The 21011-nt window shown below is 33.6% G+C and overlaps 2 protein-coding genes and 1 long non-coding RNA gene across 4 annotated transcripts in view; 2 read left to right on the plus strand and 1 right to left on the minus strand.

Annotated features, from left to right (window-relative positions):
* LOC108373144 (aldose reductase-like) overlaps positions 1-20843 on the minus strand; it is a 29990-nt gene extending 9147 nt beyond the window's left edge. Inside the window, exon 1 of one of the 2 annotated variants that reach the window (XM_017628995.1) lies at positions 20756-20843. The gene's annotated coding sequence lies outside the window, so the exon portion shown is untranslated. The remainder of the gene's footprint in view (positions 1-20755) is intronic. The other variant, XM_017628994.1, reaches the window with a different exon arrangement.
* On the plus strand, positions 2803-19349 carry LOC108373145 (uncharacterized). Its single transcript, XM_017628996.1, is given in 8 exon segments — positions 2803-3368; positions 11748-11979; positions 12044-12151; positions 12222-12386; positions 12442-12542; positions 13418-13482; positions 13484-13581; positions 17242-19349. Coding segments are annotated over 7 exon segments (942 nt in total). The 5' UTR covers positions 2803-3368; positions 11748-11858; the 3' UTR covers positions 17526-19349.
* LOC108373146 (uncharacterized) lies at positions 10009-20508 on the plus strand. Its single transcript, XR_001848934.1, has 3 exons — positions 10009-10337; positions 10572-10780; positions 20476-20508. It is a non-coding gene; the product is annotated as an uncharacterized LOC108373146 (long non-coding RNA).
* Positions 20844-21011: the final 168 nt, after the last annotated feature.

The following is a 21011-nucleotide window of genomic DNA, read 5'->3' on the forward strand; positions in this document are numbered from 1 at the left end:
AGAGCGAAATACACCACACAAGCGGTTTGACAAACCAAGCGAAATTTCCCTTTGCTTCAAGCCATTTGTGCTGTGTATGGGGGTGTTTGAAGGTTTGATCAAACCTTCAAACACCCCCATACACAGCACAAATGGCTTGAAGCAAAGGGAAATTTCGCTTGGTTTGTCAAACCGCTTGTGTGGTGTATTTCGCTCTTAAAAGCAGTCTTAAATTAAAATGGCAGCACCATAGGGATCGCTTGAAAGACACAATATATGCATATACATACATATGCATTTACAGTGACGAGCAAAACTGTAACATGGTGTAACAATTTTCAATTCAGCCACCGCTATCTTTCCAAGTTCTAACGACTCTCATACTTTTGTTGTATATTCTCATTGGTACACCCCTACTCGTTTTCTCACATAGATTTGAAGTCAATCCAACAACAATAATAAAACCAGCAGGCAAAAATGTAAATTAAGGCAAATGTCACAGTTTTGCACTCACTCTCAGTTTTGCATTTTACAGTTATCTTTTCATTAGTTGGAAGTCAGATAACTTTTTTCTGTATTGTAATTTATTCAAGAAGTAATTACCAGTAAATAATATGGTTAATCAGGAAATATAAATGTAAATAATACATTTACTGCGGAAACGCGAGACCGTAGGAAAAGTGGCAAAAAATTGTGGAGTTCGCCACATGAAAATGTTAAGACTGAGAAAAAATATAGCCTAAAATGTTATTAAGGTCAAAGGAAGTCTGCCAAAAAATATTACGGTCCGATATCTTGTGAACTTAGTAGCAAGTAGCGCTGCAGCCACTAAAAGAATGGACTCGAAACTTCTGATAGGATTCCTAACAGAGCATTGTCAGCTAGCAGCACATGAGTTTAAATGAAGTCTTATAGAAGTACAAAAGATGTAGGAAGTGTAACTATAAGGAGGAAATTCCATATAAAAATAGATTTTGTTCATGCGTTATATGGAAGAAAATGCACAACACCCTCGACACAAGAGAAATTTCCAAAATCAACGGGATTTTTCATAATCCTACTTATTATTTTACTAAAATTGAATTGAAAATTACTAAAAAACTCCACACCCAGTAATTTTCTGAAAATTCTTAACAAAAAGGTGAACATTTTGATAACATTTTTAATTTTTTTTGGAATTTGTTAAGTTTTTCTGAATTGTGCACAAATTTTGAAACTTCGACATATGTACATGGTTTATGGTATAGAATTTGCTATAGGGGTGTTCATGAAAAGTGATAAACTGCTGATAAACTTGACAAAATGATAAATTTATCATTTTGACAAATGAACTGTCAAACTTTGCATGGAAATCTATTTAACCAAAGTTTATCACTTTATCAAACGATTTTGCTGGATAAAGGCATACATTTCAGCAAAATTCTACTCTGGCAGGTTGCCAGGTGAACACTTTTGCTACGAACAAATAAAAAGCAAATGAATAAAATGTACGAGGTAAGAATTAAACGTAACTAGCCATATAAGTTAAATAATAAACAGTTTTATGCAATTATTTACCAAAGTGCGTTCATGTAAAAATGCGGCTAAACTGATAAATTAAAGCAATTTACCCCTTTATCACTTTAGATAGGGGTCCTTGTCTTATCTTATCTTATCTATCAATCAATCTATCTAAACAAAGAGTGATAAGTGAAACAGTTCGAGGAAAGCGAAACCCATAATAAGGTTGAATTTGTATTTTTAATCAAAATTCCATAATATATTGTTCAACTCCAGCAATTGTTATTGGAAGCGGTAATAATTTACAACGCATAAATGATTGTTTAGCATAGGAGCCATTCTTTTTTAAGTCCGACGGATTATGTCAAGTCTCCGATTCGCTCCAAATTTTTTTTGTGGGGTCTATACATGAAATAAGCTAACACGTGTTCCAGGATTTTTTTTTCTTTTTTTCCTTTAGAGATATGATCTGTCAAAGTTTTAATTTTTTCGTGATTCTGACTAATCATGTACTTCTTCAAATAGTTATATCTCGGGTTCTGCTCATCGTAGAGACTTCATCTTAACGTCATTTTAAAGCTAAAGAATCTTATATATTTTCATAAAAAAATTAACGAACAAAATTTATCACATAAAACATCATGAATAAACAAAAATGTGCTATTTACGTGAGTGCCACTGTATGTACATTAGGGCAGGTCACTTTGTATAGGAGATTTTTTCGACCATGCGCCTATAGCACAAAAGGATTCTACGTAAGATTCTAAGCAAATTTGCCGAAGAAACCATAAGACTAAAATCAATTTGGAGTTTGCCAAATTGCATTTTGCTGCAGTGTCGTAAAGAAGTGCTCAAATTTTGTATAAACACATGGTATAAGGGGTTTTTTTTGCTATGAAGAAGACATTTCGGCACTTATCTTTTTCTTAAAACTTCCACCAGAGGGCACAACAATGAAACTTTTCCCATTTTCTTCGAAACCTATTTTCGCAATTTGACAAACTCCAAATTAATTTTAGACCCATACGCGCATATTAAAAAAAAAAAATTGGCCCGTCCTAATGTACATACATATATACAAACATTTTTCATTACGTATCTGCTTAGTAAACTTTACTGGAATCTCACAGCCATGTGAAAGACGAAAAAGCTTTCACTTGGAATTCCCCACGTGGTGAACTACACATTAGCTTTAGCTGTAAACTTGAATAATAAACTTGAATTAGTTGCGTGTACTATTCTCGTTTCGTTTCCCCTTTCCGTAAACAAGCTGCAAATAGCAACGAACAAAGTTTTAGAAAATTTAGCCTTACTCAGTTGCTTATTGATTGCTGGCTTAGTGCGTTGATTTTTTGCGGATGGCGTGCATACATACGTTTATATGTATACCTTGACGAAAAAAAAAATAAAAAATAAAATATTTACATATATTTGATGTGATAGTTGAGAATTATGCCAATAGCATAAACGCGAATGCACGAAATACATAAATGTTCTTCGAAATAAGTTTCCAAATCATATAAAGTACGCCTTCAGGAACTGGAGTTGTGAATGGAAAAATATCTCGACATATCTATCGTTTAATATATTTTTACAACGCTTTTTTTTTATTTGTTTCTTCACAAACGTTTGCAAGCAGAACAAACGGTGGCGTTGACTAAAAACCGGCTTTCTCGGATAAATAGCCTATCTTGTTCGAAAAAAATTCTTATTGATCGTGTTAAATATGTTAAATGCAGTAGCGAATAAAAATATCTTATCATATACACATTTTGAAAATAAGTTCGCTAACGTATCAACCGAAGTCACTGACAGAAAAAGTATGATCAAATTGCATAAATTAGAGCTGCGAAACGCCATCGTACCTACTGTAATGATTAAGTGATCTGGTGAGTTAATAAATGGTTGAGTAAGTTACTCTCAGTCTACTTCGACGCTGGAAGCCATTGGAGCCTACATTCATATTGANACTTTGATAAGCACTTTTGTGATTAGGAGTAATGATAATATGAGTACTCATATGATACTCAGCTGTCTTGTAGGGTTACTCTCAGTCTACTTCGACGCTGGAAGCCATTGGAGCCTACATTCATAATGTATAACAAGTATACAATTGTATTTGCATTGCAGGGAAATTGCAATCTCAGAATTTACCTGCACACGTAGCTAAATGCAAATTCAAGCGCTAGATGTGTACAACGTAGAGTATGAAGATTAGACGTGGGCTTGATCGCCTTCTCGAGTCTCATGACGGTACTCGTTCAAGTCTAGTTCAGATTTTGCGTAACCACACATACAAAGGCGGCAAACAAAACACATACACAATGTACACACTTACATATACTAATTACATATATACATGCATATATACATATGTACATCAAATACATAAGGACCCACCTGATATACAGCTGTACATAAATACCTAGTGAAAATGTACATACATACATACATGCACATGCATATACGAATAATCATACATTGTACATATGTACATACATATGTAGGCGTGTAGTGTTTACGTACTTTCGAAATGCAAAAGAGCAAGAGAACAGTTAATTTAACTGCGATCGCGGCTTCTAGTTTCTATTTCCGTTCTCTGAGTTTATAATATTTAGGGCCGTTTTCTGAAGTAACTTTTAACCTTAAAGCTCACTTTATATTTAAAGGTTGGATTGAAAATAAAGCTATGTATAAAGTTAAGCATTTCTCTTATCGGTTTTTGACGTATGTATGTTTCTTGGATAAAAATCAATTTAAAAATGATAATAAAATGCTTTACTTTAGACACAATCATAAATTTTAATACAACCTTTAAATATAAAGTGAGCTTTAAAGTTACAGGTTACATGAGAAAATAGCCCTTAGAGTCAAGCTTTTGTTCCAAACGTCAAATCAAACGGAATGAGTTTGAATGCAAACACACCATATAGGGGCGTATTCCCGTATAAAAATTTTAATGAGAGATAGGTATAATTTCACACCATTCACCTACGTACATACGTGCACGTATACATTTGAACATACCTATGTACATTTGCAAAGGCATATCATTAATGCCTACGGTCATTTAATTACAATTGAGTTATGTACATACATACATATTTAGATAGCCACATTATTATTCTTCGCAAATTATCTTTAGCGAATTTTCACAGTTTAAGCACTGAGATATTTCTGAGATACTTCTGAGATGAGCTCCGAAATAATAATTTAATAATTTATCTTTTTTGTAATGAACAATTTCATCGAATACGGGTGGAATAATTGAAACAATCAACAGGTTAGCAAAGGGGAATAACAAAACGAAGAAAGAGTGCATAAAGAGAAGGGACTGGATTGGTAAGCGAGACGGCTAAAAGTTAGAGCCAGCTTATACTTACATACATACATACATATTTATGTAGCCATCTCCGCACACTGAGCCGCTCACTTAAGCTTTATTCTCGTATATTTTCCGTCCCAATTCCGCATTTACCTTTACTTACTATGTATGTAAATACTTATACATACATATGTATGTATATGTAAGTACATGTGTATTCAAATTCATATTTCTTACTGGCATGCTATGATACGTGCTTATGTATTATGTATGCATACGAAACTATATATAAATATGTATTTACACACAATAACTTGCATTTTATTTACAAGCATACTATGTTTATATGCTTATGTCTCTGTGTATACATGTCTACGTAAGTTTACTGATTTGCCTCTTGAAAAGTATAAAAGTACCCGAGTTTTTTCGCTTTGCGGATAAGGCGGCAATAGACGACTTCTTATTTGATATCGTCGATGCCTTTGCAAAACCACCCATCCAGCAGTTACAAAACCGCCTAAAATGCCATTGTGGCAAAAATGATATTTGGTAACCCTAAACTCCAGTCATCGAGATTTATACATAAAAATCCTAAGATCGTTATTAAAAAAAACAGATTAATAAAATAATAGCTGGAGAAAATATCGCCTATCAAGTCAAGGCCTTCAAAGAAAAGACATTTTTTCACTCTTCTGTAAAAATTGAGTGCCGGAAGATAGGCGGTTTTGCAAAGGCATCCAGGATGTAACTTATGTAACTTAAAGAAACAACCACTTTTTTAAGTGATCCTTTCAAGAAAAGGCGATTCATAAGTTATTGTATTGTTCCCTTCCCATTGTGCTAAATGTATGTACATTTATAGATTTAATAATTTGTTATCAAAATAATTTGCTATCAAAGGTTAATTTAGCAATTCCGGCCTGGTCAATGGGAAAATAATTGATTTTTTTTTTTAATGTCAGGTCACGTTACATATACCGTCATCTTTAGGTTCTCCTCAGAAGTCTAATATGTTAGATAAAATACATATGTTTTATAGCGAAAAAAATCCAGTTAAAAAAATTAATTTGGTTTAATTGAAATGGAAAAGCTCATATGTTTATTGACGAAAATGCGTGAACGTATACCATAAGTTAAACAGGCCTAGTCGGAAAAGATCGAATGCTTAACATATGCAATTGAAATTTTTATGGTTTCATATATGTAGATACATATGTATATACATACGTACATATGTACGTCCGAATGCTTGTTTTCTATCTATAATATGAACCATACATAAATGCAAATGCGTAAATATGTATTTAGGTATCTTTGCTACAGTATTATGTATTCATGTATGTACACTTATTTGAATATTGCGTTGTGATTTGTGAAACTAAACGCTTTAATATTAATATTTACACTTATAGTTGGCAAATTAATTTGGAAAAATCGACTTTCCTTTTCAATTTATTTTCTTTGTACGTATGTATGTATTTATTTCCTCTGTTAAATTGGTTTTATTAAGCATCCTAAACAAATGTTTGTGAGTTGTTATTAGTACGTACTGAATAGCTGTTCAGAAATATATGTAGGTCACCGTGGTTTTTCATTATATTTGCATGTGTACGCATGTACATACACCTTGTAGGAATTTGTTAGTTTAATTATGTCAAAGACTCATTACGTATGTACATACTTATGTAACACATACTATCTACATATGTATACATATTATGTACATATGTATATACTATTTGATGGTTATCACACGACGTTTTTGATGTTTGCCTACTGACACGCTATTTTCTTTTTTTGTTTAGTATGGCTTAAAAGCACAATCCAACCAACATGGATAGTCATTGACGAAGTTAGGAATAGAGTTCTGCAAACTTACCATTTGCGTTCCAAAAATTATTTATACATACATACATATACATATGGGCGTTTCCAGCGAAAAGTCTACCGCGAAAAAACTAAAAGTCCTATATCTAACTTATTTATAGGCCGATTTGGCTGCTTTTCATAATATACTATGTATACTGGTTATGTAAGCAGAAACATTTCGGCCAAAAATGGTCGCGTTACCGCAGAACTCCACAGGCAAGCACCGATGGCCTACCAACTGTCATTTTGACGAGCAATTTGATTGCAAGTTTTTGTGTGTGGGCATGACGCCACCAGACAACATTCTCTCAATTTCGATGTTTAAAAACATTTAAATCTTTTAAAAACTTGCTGAATTGTTTCCTAAAACACTAATCATAAATAATCCGATAGGGAACATATTTTTATTTTGATTTAATATTGCAATTTTATCGATGTGATCACCAGCACGCTTACTTTCAATTGGAAATATGGCTGTCAAACTATAGAATTGCCTGCAATAGATTGGCAAACAATAAGCGCTGACATACATATAGTGCAGCCCATGAGAAATAGGCGGTCTCCATTCGGAATATATTTTGTGACATGGTTATCATGACATGAAATCTTTTCAATGTTAATTTTAGTAATGTAACGTGACCCCAGTTACTTCAGCTGATTAAACAAAAAGCAGAAAAGATTTTTATATTTAAAAACTTGGAAAATTAACCTTAAAACTTTTTAAATATTACTACAAAAACTTTTATAGAAATAGTCTTGCCCAATTCGCAGAATTTTCCAATTTTTTAACCCAAGTCCAAATCCACTTCTATTTTTTGTAATGTCACGCCAGCGTATATGTTCAGATACTAATATCGTTAAATCGCTACCACAAAAGTTTTATTTTTTTTTGCTGAATAAGGGGCCATTTAAGTGCTGTTCAAATCCAGAAAAACCTTTTTTAAATTTTAGCTTTCATTTTTTTTTTAACTTTTTTTTTCATTCAAGCGTAATGTAACGCCCATATCTATATATAATAGATATGTAAATTTAGCTTGGGTACTCAAATATTATTGAAAATATTACAAAATGCTAACTTGTGTGTTCATAGTGGTTAACGCCAAAAATGGTTTTATGTTTCACTTCAACCTTGTATTGTATTGTCCTTTTTCAGGAACTTGTGATTCCTTAAAAGTGTTTTCTACACATACTACATATTGATGTATGCACGTATGCTCACACACATTTATGCACAAACCCATATGCTCCCCAAAAAGGCCTCTAACAAAAACTAGGCCTTGTCACCATATTTCTGGACATATCAAAGGTTAAAAATGCAACACGCCTTGCTGATACCTACAAAGTACATGCCCGCATACTTACATACATATGTACATACATATATATTTGAAACCAACCGCACACTACCTTTGTAAGAAAACAATATCGAGTTGGTATGGTTATTTATGGATATTGATGACGTCAGTGATGTGCAAAACCGAGGAAAGTACATACTTTCATACAAAAATAAATATACTATATACGTATGTATCTATGTACATATGTATGTATCTGGCGCTAGATCTTTACAACGCCTCCAAATGTCAGATAGTTTTTTGTGGTAAGCTGTTTCATGGTAGAAATACAATCAGCCATAGAATCCTGACTCAGATTCCTTAAATTCCCAATTTTTTTTTAAGGATTACCAATGTATGTATTCTTATAGTTTCGAGCGTTTTGATTAATCCTAGGAAATGATATTGACCTCAGAAGAGAATAACTCATTTTCTTACGTAATATTCCTATGGAAAAAATAAGCACTCGATACCCGATCTCTTAGGTTTATCGTAGAGAGGGGAGATTCGTGGAGGATCAATATTATACCAAATACTAAAATCTGAGCTAGACTGCGGTCGCATTTCAGGATTTATTTTTTATTTTTTATGTATTCTAATGTACATACATAGATACTACTCTACAACGAAGTCATACGCATCATAATGTAGCAGTACCATAATTATATTCTTTTGACGCCATTTTTCACTAAGACTTTNGCCATGTATGAATATCGTGACATAAAGCAATTAAGAAATTCCCACAGGTACACTGTCACAGTACCTACAGTATTAGGGTGTCCGAGAACATTGGGGGAATTTATTTATTTTGCGAACATCAATAGGCAAATCGAATTTTCCTTTTGGTCTAAATAGTTGTTAATCAAGTTTTATTGCAGTAGGATGATGAACGCGCTTGTCGACCTGAAGTTGAAGTTTTGGCTAGATAGAATTGTAAATCTGCGTTCTTAGTTATTCAGAGATGGTTGGGTTAGATTTGCTGCTCATGTCAAAGGGTCACTTTTTGGAGTTTTAACGCGATTAATCAGTGTCCAGATTTAAATAAATTTAATTACCAAAAAAAATACGAAGTATTCTTAAGTTGTCGCAACGATTTTGCGGGCAGGAAATTACTTTTCGCAACTACAAAAAACATACATACCTATGTATATGACATTAGAACCTTATAAACAGCCAGAATATACCTAAATGTTGTGATTGCAGCATATGTACATACTATATACATACATACACAGGTACGAATGTACGTAGTATGTATACATAACTATATGAGAACACTTAACCTAAAACCATTTACATATGGATGTATGTAAGCATGTAGTCAAGTAAAAATCCATAAGTACATTTGACATACATACATATCGTCACTATCAATGAAAAGGCCCTATTCGACAAAATCGAAATTTTACAGGGGAATCAAAAATTTTTAAACTGGCATAGGAAATGTTTACAAAGCTGTTCTAAACGGCTAATATACCTTGTATTTTTGAAGATGTAAATGGCTTTGAATTTAGGTCTCTAAATCTAGATTTAAAAAAAAAAAGAAAACCGAGGAATCTGGTTTGGAAAAACCGAGTCAATCACCCTAATAAATATGTATGTATGTATGTATGGGATCATTTCATTATTGATTCAGTTTGCAACTGTATGCAGCCGCTCTCTTTCAGCTAGGTATATATGTAAATATCGAGCACGATCCTCAAAAGTGGCACAACTCAAAATTTGTCATTTTTGAAATTATGCACTTAAAATGTACACAGAGCTTTTATTTTACTTTCAGCAAAAGCTGGAGCAAAATTTTGTTATAATTTGTTGAAAAAACCCTAGGGTAAAGTCTTCCTTGCCCTTATGATTACCATGTCATAAGAAATAATTTTTCGCATTTTCTGACGAACGTGTATTTTCAAGTTGTGTCACTTGTGAATATCATGTGTGACATGTACATATGTATGCATGTACATTATACCGTGCCACCTGACAAGCAAACAAAAAAAGTTCGCCTACACCCCTGAGTATAAAGTATTTTTGCAAGGCAATTTGAAAAAAAATTTTATGGCCTTTTTAAATTTGTTTCGTTATGTATTCGGCATATACAGTTGGATCTTAAAGTATGAAAAATCGATGTTCTAGTCTCATTTATCTCAAAGTACCCCGATCTAGTGCCTTCTCAATCACATCTCAGTTCTTAACACCGTAACGTCGTAACACCCTACTGCCAGTAATTAAAGCTCACCAAAAATCATTCAACTTCTCCTAATGTAGTATTGTGTTTATTCCAGTGAACTATTTAGAATAAACAAAATTTTTCCGAATGCAGGTATTACCGTAATGTAACAATTAATTTTTAGCAAAAAAAACCGACTTCAACTCTCATATAAAAAAAAATTTATATATATATATCTCATATCCACTGATCGGATCTTAACCAGATTAGTATGGGACCACCTCTGAGACACTACCTTTCCGAATTATCGAAATCTGTTGACGTGGTCCAAAGTTATGCGGTAACATACATAAAAAAAAAAATATTCCGACGAACTGATAACCTCCTCCTTTTTTGGAAGTGGGTTAAAAAGGCGATCGCTAGGTTCGGGCAAATTTTTTTTTTTTAGAATTTGTCTTGGAAAAATACTTTAGCTCAGGGAGTGGTTGTTATGTATATAGAGAGTTTTATTTTTTAGGATTTAAAGGTTATTGTACAAAAATCAGTACATATCTAGACATCGTTACTCTTAATATAGAAAGGTGGAACTAATTTTCTTTTGAACAGAATGTACCTAGAAATTATATCATTACTAATCAAAAAGGTAGTTTCTATGTTATAAACCGAATCTTTATATTTCATAGTTTTATCTACCCTGTAAAGAACCAACAATTTTAGATAGGGCCTTTCTATATTAAGGTAACGATACTACTATATATTTGTACATATTATGCTCTATATATCTATGCATGTACATGTGTACATATGTATGCTTGGTAGTGCCGTCTTTTGTAAGCTATTCGAAATGTTTCTATATATGTGTCTGTAAGAATGTTGCCATGGTAAATACCTAACACAAAAATAGGGTAAGCCATAACAAAGGTATATTAATGAAATACCAATAACCAGGTTAAAAAAAAAAACAACCGTTAAGAGCGTAAATAAAAATTTCCTTCCGGTTGTGATTTTCAATGAGTTTCTATAATATTTTGAGTTAAGGCATTGTTGTATTATTGGCTCTTAAACACCTTTCAACTACAGACTTAGTTGAAGACCGTGAAATTCATTCGGTTAGCCCTAAAATCTTTGGCGAAAACGACAACATTGCTCACGGCTTGGGAAACATATGCAGATATCTATGTATACATGCGTACACACATAACACTACAGAAAGATGAGTCCTATTGAATAGTAGTTGCCTAGAGCATGTAATGTTAAAAGTAAATAGTATTTGCATGTTTGCCCCAAATTCGGTACTGGTTATAATAATTTTTGAAAACTCTAAGTCTTACCGAATAAGCTACACACAAGGTTTTTTACACTTTACACTTTACACTTCGGAGATTAGGCTTTCGTCACCATTTATTTTTTCGCGAGCTACTGTTATTGTTTAGGTCTCGAGTTCGATGGCTAGCACACACCAACCATCGAAGTTGTAGAATATTATTTTGAATATTATTTTTACATGACTTATCTATCTATCACTCATCTTTTTGACTCTCTCTTGATATTCGCAACGTTTCGTTGATTTTCAAAGGATTGCGTTTAATTTTGAAGGTCGCTGCAAGCTTGAAAAAATATCACAAAAAATCACATACATACTACCTATGACTGTGTGTATATATAGAACTATGCAGATGCCTAAAAGATGGCCAAATCACGAAATGTCCTTTACGCTGCTGGAGTAACTTGTTTGGGATTTTTGTGCTTTGCATTAGCCTCGGCAGCAGTGGGAATACCTATTTGGGGTTATTATGACAGTCCGACAGGTAATTATTAACAGTTTTTTTTGATAGCTTTGTAACATATTAATCATATATTAACGCTTTACAGGTGGCTATGACTTCGATCGGGGTTATTTTGGCCCTTTTAAGGTTTGCAAGCAGTTAACATATAATCGAGAAAAATGTGGCAACGATGTTTCGAAATTTCGACTTTCCAGTGAGTATTTGCAGTATAAGTCCTATTGGAGAAGGAATGCAAAATCACACTCTATTCTGTTTCTCTTCAGCTGCCGCCAATGTAAGTGGGTTATTAGCCATAATGAGCTCGGCGACTTTAGGAATCTTCTGCATTTTATCAATAATACAAATAGCGATGATATCTTCTCGAGAAAAAGTTGTAATGCGATACACAACATTGGTGATATTTAAGATGATCTTGGCGCTGATTTCATGTAAGTGGATAACCCTTCTTTTAGAGAATATGTATTTCAGAAATTTTGTTTACAGGTTTGTTGGCGACAATTGCAACAATAATGTTCGCCCTGCAAATCGATGAGTCGGAAAAATATGGATTTAGAATATCTCGTGGTATATCATTTTATTTGCAGGTAAGTACGCCGTGCGTGTAGATGTGGCCTCTACAATTCGAAGCAGGTGTAAGGCAAACATTTAAAAAATGTACGGCAGCTAATTTTTTTTTTGTATTTACATATAAATATTGTATATATGTATGTAGTACATATCGCCCATTTCCTTCAATAGTTTCATAATTCAAAAAATACAAAAATTGAGTTAAGTATGCAGAAATTACCGCTACCTCAATTCCATTGCGGGTGTATTCGAGCTGCAATTAATGCGGCAGTGTGGTTCTGCCAACATCAAGCGTTCGAGGAACGAAATTTTGACGAATCAGTTGCTCATCACTGGAAAATCAAAAGCAACATAAACATTTTTACTGCGCAATTTCTGTAGTACTGCAGAAAAATTTCAGTGTTGAGCAACAAGAAAGCAACAAGGCTGCAATATTGAGGTAATTATTACCTAGCTCGAACACACCCTGTATCTCCCTAGAACAAAATACGTATACATTTTTACTATGGGAGTATACGTATGTAGGCAAATTCAAAACCTTGAAGCCGCTTACTTCGAGTGTTGCTTTTTTGAGTTATGACACTATTAAAGTAAATGAGTATGTATAAAAAAAAAATTTTTGGCAGTCTCACAAGGCCACGAGGATTTAACAAATCATTATTTAACAACCCGCCCAAAGAACTTAAAATCTGGGTCAAAAGTATCAAACTTAAAGTGTGTTTGCAACAATTCATTAAAACATTTCCGATTCTCGTACTTTCTATAACTGAGCGAGCTCAAGTTTTAAGGCCTTTATACATACTGCACTGAGTTTTAATTTTAAATTAACTTTCATTTGTAAAAAGGCAATTACATCTCTGCTGAAATAAAAAAAACAAAACGTATTTTTCAGATTGTGGTTATAGTTTTAACGATTGGACTTTTTCTTGTTGCACTCTACGATGTTCTTTTTTCACGTCGCAGGCGGAGACCCCACTATGATTGTGGACGCAACATCACCGGCCAGCGCAACGACATATAACAATCCTGGCTACAAAGAACCACGCTCAAGAAATGGTAGACTTTTTGGAATTAAATTTGAATATATGTATGTATGTACATTAAGCAGGTACATCAAAGTCGATTTTGAAGCTAGAGACAATGACAAGGGAAGAAATTTATTTTCATGATTTCAGAAATGAAACACTTTCGACCCAAATCAGGGTGACGCAATTCCTGGTTTGAAAACTGCTAATCGTCATTTTGCCGAAGTGAAAATAAAATTTGTGAAAAAATAGGTACAAACATGGTGGAATTATACAAGGTGTTGTACGTAGTGACAGCTCATGTCGACAGCTCCCTTACAAAAGGTTGTAATATGGAAGCACGAGAGAAACGGGAAGAAAAAAAGCCCGCTTTGCGAAGTAGTTCGAAATTTGGTACTATTTTTCATATAAATTTCATTAATGTTACAAACGGTATATTATGATAAGCTAAATTCGCGAAAGTAGTATATAAACGTAGTACTTATGCAATAAATGGTAATTTAGTTTATTAAACACAATGTCCTATAATTATAGTCAAACTTCCAAAACCAAAAAATTAGTGGTGACCCCGAGTCGTTACATGACGGAATCGACAAAAGGGCGCATCGACGGATGGGGAGAATATTTCATCGAACAAAATGCCAACTAAAGATGTGGAGCTTGCATCGCAATGCAAGCTGCGACCGTTCTGAACTGAGATGCCAGACAAATGGTTTCTACAAATTGAGGCCACCTTTCAGTCGTACAAGACCACATCTTATGTCGGTAAATATAATCTGGTCCTCTCAGCAATTAGCAGCGATGCTTTAAAGGAAGCTGCGGATGTTTTAAAAACCTTACCAACTCAAGACCGATATATTAACCTCAAAAGTCAACTACTGTCACGTTTTACTGATTCAGCCGACCCACATAGGGTATTTGGCTGATTTAGGCATATTTTTATCGCTACAAACATCAAATATAGTTTTAGTTATCGAATAAAACATTCACTATAACTACCCTGTTACTAATAGAAAATTCAATCGTAGTGAAATCTTATTTATTGTCAATATTATTGTGGCTTATTAACATTTGTTTCCATATTGTTATTGAGCTTTGTAGCACTATTATGTTTTTAGGGAAAAGGGAAAAAGCAACAAAGTCTTAGCGGTAGAAGTTACCAAAAAAACAGTTATATCGTTGGAAAAGCAGGGCCAGTGGCAGTGAACCACAGACGGGATTGCAGCAGCAAAAATCACTGGGGAATAGATGCATAGTTAAATACGTAGTTCTTGTTTAAATCTTCCATCTAAACTTACCAAGAAAACAGTTATATCGTTGAAAAAGCAAGGCCAGTGGCAGTGAACCACAGACGGAATTGCAGCGGAAGGAAGCACCGACCAAAATAACTACAAATCTCTCTACTCTAAACCGATGTTTTTTTGCCGAATTAATGTTGAAATTTCTAATTTAATTTTCAGTTGCCAACGATAAGAATAGAGTAAATGTCAAAGAATTGTTCAGTGATTGCAAATCAGTTTTGGAATAGGGAATGAGGTAGTTTAGTACTTTTTTAAAGGCGATAAAATGTAGTTTTTTCAAGAGGGAAACACCGATATGCTAAGGGAGCCAAGATGGCGGATTAGAGCGAGAACGCTGTCAATATCCAACACCTTGTATTATTCCACCATGGGTACAAAGAGATAGACAAATTTTTACAACTGCAGATTGATATTTATTTATTTTTTTCGCTTTGTCTATGAATTTGCAATTCTTACAGACTAAGCAGCATAGGTAAAGTTAAAAGTAATATTATTACAATACATAATAGCAGGTGTTAAAGGGCACGATTTTTACTCAATAATGATTGTACGTGGGAATTAAAACCAAGGTTTAGTGGCTGAGAGGTCAAGGTCTCAAGAAGCAAAGAGCTTATTCAATTCAACGAGAGTTCTATTAACCGGGGCATAAAATATATATACAGTCTTACTGATGACAACATAAAATACCATCAAATTGTCGTAACATTCTGCAAGGAACGCTGAAATTATTTTTACCTAATAGTATTGGATAATCGACAGTACCGAAGATTATGTCAAACAGAAAAGAGGTTGGTAGGAGAATTCGTCTGTTGTGCGTCTGACAGCGAGAGCTATACGCAGCAGTGTTGCCGCGAATCATTTTTAGTGGTAACCAAATTCCTCTAAAAAAGGGGCTAAAAAAGAGCTAAAAAAGTCGTTGTGGCTAAAAATGGTAGCTAAAATTTTTTACTTACATATACATATATAAGTATACACGCAAACATTTTCAATAAATAGTGGTATAGAAAAACAATGAACTCTGGAAAAAGCTAATATTTTATCCAACCAAAAACCTTTTTGTATAAAAGGGGAAACATACACCAGCTTGCTGGCTCCATCAAGTGATTGTACCCAAGACCGATAGAATTCAAGATTGATGTGAAATTCGGGAGAGTAACATGAATATGACGTCATCGCAGATTTTCCGGTCAAGAGAGCTGAGAGATTTTTTTTTTTTAACTTACTAGCATGCTGGTAAAATATTTATTTCTTTACAAATGAGGTNCAAGAGAGCTGAGAGAGATTTTTTTGTTTAACTTACTAGCATGCTGGTAAAATATTTATTTCTTTACAAATGAGGTCGAGGAAAGATCGAAATGAATAGAGCCGAAATTTCATAATTTTTCTACCATTTTGTTAAACATTGTTTTTGTTTTTTCATTCACAACTAAACTTAATCTTAATCGTGAACTTAATCTTTCCACAAACACGGCTTTGACTCATATAGTGAAAGAAATTTCCGCCAAAATACTTTTTACTTAGAAAATTGAGCTAATTTCACCACTCACGACACCAGCATGCTGGTACAATCATAAATATTTCAAATACTTAGTTTTTGAAGTCGCACCAGCAGCTGGTACATACACCACAAGNATTCACAACTGAACTTAATCTTAATCGTGAACTTAATCTTTCCACAAACACGGCTTTGACTCATATAGTGAAAGAAATTTCCGCCAAAATACTTTTTACTTAGAAAATTTAACCAATTTCACCACTCACGACACCAGCATGCTGGTACAATCATAAATATTTCAAATACTTAGTTTTTGAAGTCGCACCAGCAGCTGGTACATACACCACAAGAACATACACGGTCAATCGACTTGACGGGCCTTTTAACAAATTCAGCATATTAAGGGCCGTAAACGTATCTATTTTAAACTATAGTTAAATCGTTAATAGATAAGCTAACAGCCCTAACACTTTTACAGTAAAAACCAAACAGCCAAAGTTAATGATGACTTAACAGCACACAAATTTGCGACGTCCGCGTCTGTGATATGATCATCATCTAAATCGATAATATGGAATCAGCGGCCTGAAGCGCTCTCACTAATTTATTTGCGGACACATTCTATACACTAAGAATTTTCAGACCATTCTGATGTTAAACACAATAGGAACTGAAAAGATTCAAATTTTATTATCTAATTGATGAAAGGACTATTTCTAGCAGGGGTTGTGGTACTTCAATAATGCGAAAAGTGATTCACAAGTTTACTAAAGTCATGTAGACAAATTTCTCCCCTAGCTATTGTCTCTAGCTTAGAAATCGGATTGGGTGACTCTGCTTAACGTACACTGTATCTGGCAAGCTAAAATAACTTGCATGTTTATTTATATTTTAGGAGTTTCTGTCACTGATGCATCTGGAAAGCCTTATAGCAGTATACGTAATGGAGGTAGTGTGGCATCCATGTCTACTACTATGACCAGCGTTTCAAACGGCTCGACAATGGAATCAGTAACACGTTCACCACTCCGTTCCAGCTTGAAGAAACCGCGTCCTCCTCGAGATCCTGCGTTGGGTATCCAAAATCCGGGCTTCTCAGGATCGGGTAGTTCACCGCCTATGCATCGCAGTAATAGTGTAAAAAAGGTTCGAATACAAACGCACAGTACAGAGGTGTGAGAACCGTTTAACAAATATAATTTAAGGTAAATGTTTTCTTGCTGTCAAATATTGAGGACTCTAGGGCAAAAAAAAAACCATTGAGTTATAATTGATCAATGCACACATGCGAAAAGACTGCGTATAAAAAATGCTTAGGTGTTTAAACTACATATACATAAAAAATAGTTTCAAACCAATCAAAAACGTTATATGTACATAATTATAAAAAAAAAATTATTCAAAGTATATCCAATGGTTGAAAAAAAAAATAGTTGATAGCTGTAGTATTTGGTCTTCCATATGGAAATAAAATGGCAAGTTTTTCTTTAACAACGTTATAGCAGTGCAAAACAATACTTACAAAGATATACTGTCTTATTGCGCTCTATTCTGATGGATGGATTTTTTTTATAAATTTGGAAATTAGTGCAAGATTTTCAATAATATAGACATATCAAAGCCTCGGACATTGTTGGTCATTCTTAACTACCATAAGGGCATCGATCGATGCAAAAACTTATCGTTATTTTTCTTTGCATTGTATACATACATACATATATATTTAGTTTGGCTTTTATTAGCAAATGATAACAAAAAATTGCACATTTTCATATACAATCGAGCCAGGAAAACTGAATGTTATTATTCTAATTATTAAGAAATAAAATCCACTGAGGCTTTTATTAATAGGCTCACGAAGTCACCGAAACTGAAATAATCACGATGAAAATGCACATTAATTTTTTTTTTTTGTAAACAGAGACTTCATTAAAGAATTCCTTTGGTGCATCGGCGAACTGATAAATTTATTATGACATAAAAAATTACTTGACTTCAAAAATTATAGATATACGATGTATTATATGCACTGAAACTGTTCCGTCCATATGTGCTTTTTTTAGCAGCGATAGCATAAACTAAGTTATTAGTAGAAAAAACTTTTATCTTTACTTCTCAATATAGTTGTATGGTATGATATACATGCATACGTACATACATACATATGTATGCCCATAAACGTAAATGTCAGGGACCGTAAATAGCAGTTATCTTTTTCGAACAGTTAAACTTGGGCAGATATTTTTTAAGTTCGAAATAAAAGTCTTTCCGGATAGTAAACGAACCGCTTATCCAAATTAAACAAATTTGGTACCAATAAATAGCTTAAATAGCTTTTGAATAGAATTAACGATACAAAAGAAATACATATACCTGATCCAAGGTTTGTTCCATGATAATTAAAAGACAATTTCATTTATATATTTCAATAGCTGGCTTTCTGCTGGCTTTCCTCGTTTAAATATTTCACTTTTAAAGCTATTTTGGTCCTCCTTCAGTTGATACCAAACTTGTCTAATTTGGATAAGCGATTTGTTTATTATTAGGAAAGGACTTCTATTTTCGACTTAAAAATATCTGGCCAAGTTTAGCTGTTGAAAAAAAGTAACTGTTATTTACGGTCCCTGGTAAATATACTGTTAAAACTTTTACTCAAGCGCACAACTTTCTTTCATCTTAAAAATTCTTTTATTATACTATATTCTTAAAACAAAAATAGTAAAGATGTTTGTATGTACATACATATGTATGCCCATTAAGAATAAACCAGAGTATAGTTTCATTATTTAAGTTTGCAATATTTACACAACAATAAATATTTGTATCTTAATTACAAGAATTGGAAACATTGTGTAACCCTTATAGTTGTTATATCAGCTCTAAGCATTTTTTTCTTGTTATTGATGACCGTACGTTTTATAATACGCGTCGTTATCGAATAGTGTATCTATACATTAAGGACTAATAAGTAAAATATATTTAATAATATATATACACACACAATTCAGTAATTTTTATTTATGATTAGTTGAAATGTTCAGAAACGAATTACACGTCCATACGTACATACATATGCACATACAGATGCTGTATGAACATATTTATGCATAGTTTTGTTGTTGGAAAAGGTTAGAAAGTTGTTAGTTTGCGGTACTTAGTTAAAACAATTGTAATGCGTAAAACCCTGAAACATTTTAAATACTAAAGGCTGTTTCATTAATTCCAAATATTTTTTTTTTAAGTTTTATTGTACCGGTTAGTATAATACATACTTGTACTGGTGTTTAATATCTGCGATCAGCTATAGATTATGTACAAATATCGCACGCGGCCTTGAAAAGTGACACAACTCAAAATGACACGTTCCCTCGACAGTCGGGTCTACGTAACCGGTACGACCCAGATTTATATCTGGCCAAGGACTGGCACTCCAGCAACACTCCACAAAAATCCTTTGTATGCTGCTACAACAACCAAAACAACACGTTCGTCAGAAAATGCGAGACTATTTCTTAGCACATGCTAATCACATGGACAACGAAGACTTTACCTTAGGTCTTTTCAACAAATTATAACAACAATTTGCTCCAGCTTTAGCTGAAAGGTAAATAAAAGGTCTGTGTACATTTTTAGTGCATAATTTCAAAAATGCCAAAGTTTGAGTTGTGCCACTTATGAAGATCGTGTGCGATATGCTGGACTTCGGGTTCAAAATGGAAGTACATATGTATAATTTAATTGCTTCTAAAGGATTCCAAATTTTATTTTTGTGATAAAACTGTAACTTAAATTTGTCTCACAAAGTAATGGGTAGGCGAGGTATACTTGCAGCCAGGTCTATATCATCTGCTTTCGTGTCATCGTGTTATAAAATCGTAAGATTCCGTAACTGCAGAAAATTAAACTTGGCAATATAATTCTTCCTTGCCGCTTGAAATGATACTAAGCTGTTCGACTTTTTCCCAAAACTGATTTCCCGGCTTCAGATGTCGGAAATTTAAAGTTTTTATTGTTTCTAGACAGTTATTGAGTAACTTTTGACTTTTATACAGGTTCTCGAAACAAAATGAGTACGTTCACGGATGTTACTATTCGAGCCCTGGGGTTTTTATCAAGATTTGTAAACTAGTCGTTAGATTACCCAGTCAATACAAAATAGAATTTAAAACAGTTACTAAAATTTTTTAGTCTGTTCCAATAGCAGTCCGGTTTACAGGATTTAGTCAGAACTTACAGGAAGTCGTTCCTATTGACATAAAACCTGTAAGTGGGAACACATTTNATAAACTAACACCCCTATTCTTAACGACTGAGGGGTACCATTTCCACGACAGTCGGGTGTACATAACCGGAACGATCCAGATTTATGTATGTATATATCTGGCCAAGGGCTGTCACTCCAGCAATACCTTGTATGCTTGATCTTGTAGAGTTTCGTGTGTATGTAAATATAATAACTCTTTACTAAGAAGTTAATTTTTAATTTTTTGATCAACAACTGGTTTTTTATTAAATGTCTTATTAAACAAACTTATGATAACCACAATAGTGCTGGGTAACGCAGCGCGGCATTGCGCCATTGCGCTGATACCGATGGTGGTGCTAATGGCTCTCATACAATGTACTGACCGAAAACGAAAACACCTTGAAAACGAGTTTTGGGAT

Source organism: Rhagoletis zephyria, unplaced genomic scaffold, assembly GCF_001687245.7.
Source record: "Rhagoletis zephyria isolate East Lansing unplaced genomic scaffold, Rhagoletis_zephyria_1.1 Rzeph_scaffold_06419, whole genome shotgun sequence".
NCBI lineage: Eukaryota > Metazoa > Arthropoda > Insecta > Diptera > Tephritidae > Rhagoletis > Rhagoletis zephyria.